Source organism: Triticum urartu, chromosome 6A (genome assembly GCF_056163025.1).
Source record: "Triticum urartu cultivar PI428250 chromosome 6A, HENAU_Tu73, whole genome shotgun sequence".
Classification (NCBI taxonomy): domain Eukaryota; kingdom Viridiplantae; phylum Streptophyta; class Magnoliopsida; order Poales; family Poaceae; genus Triticum; species Triticum urartu.
The window spans coordinates 357,653,274-357,659,947 of NC_141878.1; the positions used below are offsets into that span (position 1 = coordinate 357,653,274).

Genomic DNA, 6,674 nt, shown 5'->3' on the forward strand with positions numbered 1-6,674 from the left:
TGCATGCATACATGCATGCATCATGGTAGAGAATTGAAATCACTAGCTCTAGCTACTTCGTGGTTGAATGGTTTGCATTACAGTGTATGATCAAATTCTGTACATCTAACATTTGATGAACTAGATGCAGCTTGCTTTTGATTCAAATGATTTATATCTGTGTATGATGTGTTAAAAAATATCTGTACGAGTCCTGCGTAGGTCATCGTTGGAGGAGAGGATGATGGTGAAGCAGCAGAGGATGATGGTGCCCGGCCATGGCGAGCGAGGAAGCCCCAAGATTGATAGGTGGCTCCATCCTGTCGTAAGTTCAGATATCGCACATCCTGTATGTTGTCCAAATCGGAGAGATCCAGAATGCTTTTCTCATGTATTTTTGTTATCTCAGGTATGGATTTGGGGCGTATTTCAAGCAGGTAATAACCTACTCTGATGCTTTCGGTCTAAGAGGGAAGTGTGCCACCCCTATCCTCAAGCAGGTAATAATTAATCATTTATGAGCTGATGGACAACAATTACTCTATTCTTCCACCATTGCATCACTCAATCAAATGTCATCATGTATCAATGATGTGAATATGTGAAAAAAATCGTCTGTGCTCTGTTTTCTTATTTGGACGAAAACCAGGCAGTGTAGTTATTTTTTATAGTTTATACACATACTACATGATTAATTAAAGGTTGTAACCTCACTGTCACGCTAATGGACGCAAAAAAGAAGAGTGGTAGTACTATCAATGGTTCAGTCAGCGTCTCAACAGCGTCTGCACTACTTCTGATATTGTTTTTCAGTAGCTTTTTTCTGCACCTTTCTCTTTCAGTTCTTAGTGCTGCTGCCCCATGAACACATTTTTTTAATTTGACTGTACATTCAAATGAAGCCTTTGTTAAGTATACACTCCAAAATTCAGTTAACAGTAGCCTAACTGAACTTTCTGTTTCTAAATTTATAAACTCACTTTATATTCAGTTTATAAATTAATAGTAGCTTCAAAATTAAGTATCATTCGCATGGATCAACTGTTATTTTATTTTGTGGAGGATAAAGTTCAGATCATGAATAATGGCATTACAAGTGAACTTGTCACAATTACACATGTCCTAAACCTCATAGAATCTGACACTAGCAAGTCTTCATTGGCATGCAAGTACTACTTTTACATTGTCATGACAGGAACAATTAATTTGACATGTATCATTGGTACTGCTAAAACATTTCGTTCATGTTTCAACAAATTTGGTGAAGACCACTTCATATGTATTTTGCATATATGAATTATCTCCTGTTGCATTCTAAGATGTTAGTTCTTTCAGTTCTAGCCCTCCTATCTTTAATTCCTGGCTGCTGGACTACCTGCAGGACAACGAGTTCATTTGCGGCAGCTATCGCTGTGAGCAGTCCGTCCACAATGCGCTCCGCAGCGTCTTCGCCGGGCACAACGAGATCCTCAACGTCTGGAAGTAAGTCACCGGCCATCTGTTTCCTGATGAATTTTCTTTCTAGCTCAATGTGATCGGATCTGACTAGTACGTTCAGATTTACTCTTGTTTTCTTTTCAAATAGTACTAGTAGTCTATATTCCAGCTGTGCGACTACCTGTAGCCACTTGAACCGATGAGAATTCTTCAAGCCTACCTATAGCCACTTGAACAAATGTCTATCTCAGATCTGCTCATCTAAAAAATCCAAGTGGAGTAGTATACTGGTAGTATAGTATAATAATATTATCAAAAGGTAAATGCCATGATTATTTAGCTCTGTCAGATAAATACTCGTCAAAAGTGGGCTCCTAGCTATCAAAATTCATTTCCATTATAATCTTACTCATACAATATTCACACCATGTAATTCTGGAAATATATGCTCATATCTAGTTCTGCATAAAAAAATGACAGTATTGACATGTTATAAATAGTTTGTTTGTGTTTCTGTTTATTTTGTTACATTTTGCAGGGATAAAGTGAAGAAAAAGAAGAAAAGATTACTAGAATATTAGTTTTAGGATTTTCATTTATTTCCTTGCAATTTTCCTTTTATTGGAAACTTGTAAAGACATTGTAATATTCTTACTATAATAAAAATTATGATTCTATTTCATTTTTTGTTTTTAAATTATTTTTCCTTATAGGTTGTTTTCTGTAAATTTAGATTTTTTTGTTTTCCAAATACATTACTAGTGGCGCATTTAAGCCCTTATTAGTGGCGCACCTTCCTTTATTACTAGTGGCGCACCTATAAGGTTATTAGTGGCGCACCTGGAGGGAATACCAGTGGAGCACCGAATGGTATACTAATGGCGCACCACATGGTGCGCCATTAGTATCTGGTATACTAATGACGCACCTGTGGTGCGCCATTAGTAAAAAATTCTAGTGGCGTGATACTAATGGCGCACCAGTGGTGCGCCATTAGTAGGCAAAACCGGTGCGCCATTAGTAGGCCTTTTCCTAGTAGTGATGCTCTGCTAGAATCATACTCGCCGATTAGGAAGAGAGGTGTGAGACAATGCGTGCGAGACAGGCGTAAACATAATGTGCGTACATGAGACACGTAGCCAGGTCCATGTATATAGAAAGGGTCGATGAGGATTGTGCGTGTGTATGTTTGCGAGAGGAAGAGTGCTTGTGATAAAGGTTAGTGAAAACAGTTGTAAATGGTTACGAGAGGGAGGGAGGGTTATATCTAGAGCATGTGTGCGAGAAAGACACCTCGGGAGAGTGTGTGTGAGCATGTGTGAGAGACCACCGATTGAGAGTGAAACTACACGTAAAAGACTGCTCTACACATTGATTAAAGATATAAATTGTATCCAAATATTAGGATGGGATCATGATATTTGCAATTTGGGTAAGGAGCAGTCATTGATCCATCAGACATCTAGATTCTATCGAATTTGAGCATGTCTATGTTATTATTCGACACAATTGATCCACATAGTTAGTATTTTGAACTCCAGACAATGCATTGCTTTAGCAATCGAATATAAACGTGAGTATAGTTCATGTTGTGTGTGTAAAGCACATTATACATACGAAAGTTACACAATGGACATTATAAATAGCTACTACCTATGAACTAGCATACATTTGAATTCAACTTAAGGTGGTTTAAAAAATCGAATTCAACATGAAGTCCATTCAATTATTTGAATTTGATATCATGGCATTTGTAAACCATACCTAAATTATGGGGGCACCAATCTTTGCTTTGATTTTGTACATAATAGCAGATGTAGTCGTGTACAAAATAGATTCAAATTTAGCTCCTCCATTCCAAAAAAATCGTAGTTATAGGATTTTCAAGTGTCAAAATTTCAAAAAGAAGCGGATAATTTAATGAGGTTTTCAAACATACAAGGTCAAATATGACGTTGTATATTTAGGTCAATCCTCATAGTTCAAGAGTACTCTAAACGTGAATGCTTGTGTTTCAAAATTTCGAACGAAGCGCCAAAAGAGCCTCTACTTGCCCGAAACCGCATGAGACCAATGTTTGGTAGTACAAGGAAATTACTTTTCTAATAACTCCGACCCGTGAAACCTACCGGCCCGACGTCCAAAGGTCTAAACCGGGGTAGGTTTGTAGCTTCATCTAGACGCCACGCAACCGCATCCAAAAAACATTCACACACAATGGCCGCCTAAGCACACATGTGCGCGGCCGAAATCGCTCCCGCCCACTATTTGGGACACCTAGGATTACCATCCTACCCCCGACCCGCAGTAGGTCCAAAATTTAAGAGGGGGGCAAAGTTTGTACTTTCCCCAAATTTCAAACAAGCGCGTCCCGTCTTGTGTTCAAAAAAGCCAAAAACAAGCGCGTCCCAGACCAAAACATGGTTCCCCCACCCGTCCGATTCCCCATTCGTACTCCATGGGCGCCAAAACTACCTCTCCACCAGCCGTGAAACCTCGGCGTCCTCCGTCCGCCACCCCATTCCACCCATCAACCGCCGCCCTCCTCCATCACACCGTAGCTGATACCCCGACGTCGTCGTCCACCGCAACCTTAACCGCAACGCCCTCCACGGCTAGTAGTTGAAGCCGAGGCCGAGCCGTCCGTACCCGAGCCAGTTCAACCATGCCGTCCTGCGCGTCACCGCTGCCGCTCCAACTTCGCCACCCTCCACCGCACCAGAGCTGTTCCTGCTACGCCGTCCTTCGCCGCCTCGGATCTGCTTCCCCTCCGCCAACATACGGCCATGGCAACACAGTAAACAATTTGGCCATGGGTTCGTCCAAGCCTGCACCCTCCGGAACATCGGTTTCCCCGGTAAAACGAAGAAAATCGGCGTGACTTGTGGAGGTGAACACACCGGCAACCGAAAAAGGTACTCCTCTTCCCTTATTCGTGCAAATCTTACGTCTCTGCTTGCACGGTATTCATCCCACAGAAGACACTAGTTGACCGCTTCTTCTTGATACTAGATGTTCCTAGTAACTCGCGATGCACAAGGTTTCTCCTCATATACTATTTCACCTTAGCTAGAGGTCCGTCGCCCCCCTGAATTTCAATTTCTGGCCACTTGATTCCCAATTAACGGTAGCATTCCCCGGTGTAACAGGCGCTAGTACGCCTATTATGCCGGGGAAGCAGCGCCTTGGTGTTTATCTTAGGGGCGTGTGCGGCCTAGAGCTACTGGCGCCCGATCTAGAGGTCAGCCGAGATTAAAGGGATGGCCTGGGGGCGTTGCCAAGCACGGCGGTGGTGTGAGGTCAGTGGGAGGGCGGGGCGGCGGAGGCAGGGGTCTGGGCCGGTGGTCGCTGGCGGTTCGAGGAAGATCGTCAACAGTGACTGGCGGGAGGTAGACGAAGGCCATCTGCCCGTTCCTTATAGATCGGACGGTTCATTAAAAAAATCGACTGACCTATTTATTTTCAGTCGACTGTTATCTTAGTTATGACCACATGTGGTGGTGTGCTGGAGGAGTACCTACATTTCCTATGCTCATATATTACAAAACCATACAGAGTAGAATCTAATTTTGTTTGCCATGCAATGTTGTAGAGCTATCATATGTCTCCTGTCATTTATTTTTCAGCCACCTGCTATCTGCTACTTTTACAGAGCACTAGTTCTGAACACACTTCACCCTTACTCTCACTATTGTGTTTTTATGCAAGGGTATTTCAGACTCTGCTGCCATGAGAGAAGCCAAAAAGAAAAGAGAGAAGTCACTCCAGTTTGGTGTGCGGCTAGGCAAGTCACGTTTCAACGCTTTAAAGGGTGTAGTGTCAGCAGATGGAGACGGGGAACGTAGCTCTGGAGTTGATGACCTCGCTCGCAATGAACCACCATCCCAGGTGCTTGCTTTAACTTTGTGGTGTCATATGTGGTTGCATGTTCCATATGGTGTCTAGCTTGTATTCGAAAGGCCGAAGTCGGTAAGATAAGGAAAGATATTTTTTTACATGAACCAACATCCCGTGAGCACCAGAAGACAAATAGCTAGTCAGGGCACTGGCCGAGCCAGTGACAAGCCCAGCAAAGATAGGCATCACCTGGAAGCCAACTAAAAAGCTGCGATGGTGGCGAAGCAGCCTGCCTCCCACCAGGCTCTCAAGTCCTAGATGATCATGCTCACCACTCCAGCCGGATGTCTAGCTTGTATTGCTTCCAATTTTGTTAAATTGCATCTGCTTAGCTTACACATTATACCTTTGAATATGACATGCCTTTCTGTTTTTGGTACATACTAGTACATCTGTGTATTAACCATGTTCTTACATCAAACTAATGTTCTTTTGTATCCCTTATCAATCACTTATGACGAGGCATGCAGGCAAGGGGACTACTCCTCATTTAAAGAATGCAGCGCCAGCCTCCCGACATGATTCTCAAGAAACAGAAATGCTAGATGAAGATAGTGAACGTAGCTCTGTAGTTGATTACAGCATTTCCCCTACACTAGCATCGCAGGTGCTTGCTCTAACTTGGCAGCATGATATGTGGTTGCATGTTGCATATGGTGTCTAGATTGTAATTCTTCCAATCTGGTTAAACTGCATGTGCTAGTCTGCTTAGCTTATACATTATACCTGTTAATGTGACATGCCTTCCTGTATTTAGTACATAGTACATCTGTCTATTAAGCATGTCCTTACATAAAACTATTGTTTTTTTGTATCCCGCATCAATCAACATGACGAGACACCTTTAGTATATGCAGTGCGATATTAGTTGCATCTTTCATATGATTTATAGGATGCGCTACTTCTAATTTGTTGAAATTCCATTTATGATGGGACGCTTTTAACTTGGCAGAGTCATATTGGTTGCATCTTTCATGTGGTGTCTAGCTTGCATTGCTTCTTATTTGCAGCTTGCATTGCTTCTTATTTGCTGGAATGGTTTTTGCTTAGTTTACACAAACAGTTGTGAACATGCCATGCCGTCCTGTTTTTCATACATATTCCATCCTGATATCATGTGTTTGCCTTACATCAAAGTAGTGATTGTCAGTATCATGCATGAATGAGTTCTGAAGAGAGAATTTTATTGCGTTTTCTTGTCGGTTTTACTTGACAATTCAAAATCAATAAAGCAGAAGGAAGTTAGCAAGGCAGCGGATAAAGGTGCTCCTTCCGAACGGAGGGCCTCTACAGTTTCTACTCCTCCACACCCCCAAGATGATTTCCAAGACAACACATGCATAGACACTCAACAAAGCTGT

At 42.3% G+C, this 6,674-nt stretch overlaps 1 protein-coding gene across 1 annotated transcript; it reads left to right on the forward strand.

Annotated features, from left to right (window-relative positions):
* Nucleotides 1–257: 257 nt before the first annotated feature.
* On the forward strand, nucleotides 258–1,997 carry LOC125513149 (heptahelical transmembrane protein ADIPOR3-like). Its single transcript, XM_087530358.1, has 4 exons — nucleotides 258–304; nucleotides 389–479; nucleotides 1,361–1,461; nucleotides 1,955–1,997. Exons 1-4 carry the CDS (start codon nucleotides 258–260, stop codon nucleotides 1,995–1,997), a joined length of 282 nt encoding a protein of 93 aa, XP_087386484.1.
* The last annotated feature ends 4,677 nt before the right edge of the window (nucleotides 1,998–6,674 follow it).

Bases quoted from the DNA above. Each gene is read 5' to 3' on its own strand.
- LOC125513149 (XM_087530358.1), top strand. From the start codon at position 258: ATGGCGAGCGAGGAAGCCCCAAGATTGATAGGTGGCTCCATCCTGTC. The intron at 305-388 runs GTAAGTTCAGAT...TTGTTATCTCAG, and splicing joins ATAGGTGGCTCCATCCTGTC to GTATGGATTTGGGGCGTATT. The intron at 1,462-1,954 runs GTAAGTCACCGG...TACATTTTGCAG, and splicing joins GAGATCCTCAACGTCTGGAA to GGATAAAGTGAAGAAAAAGA.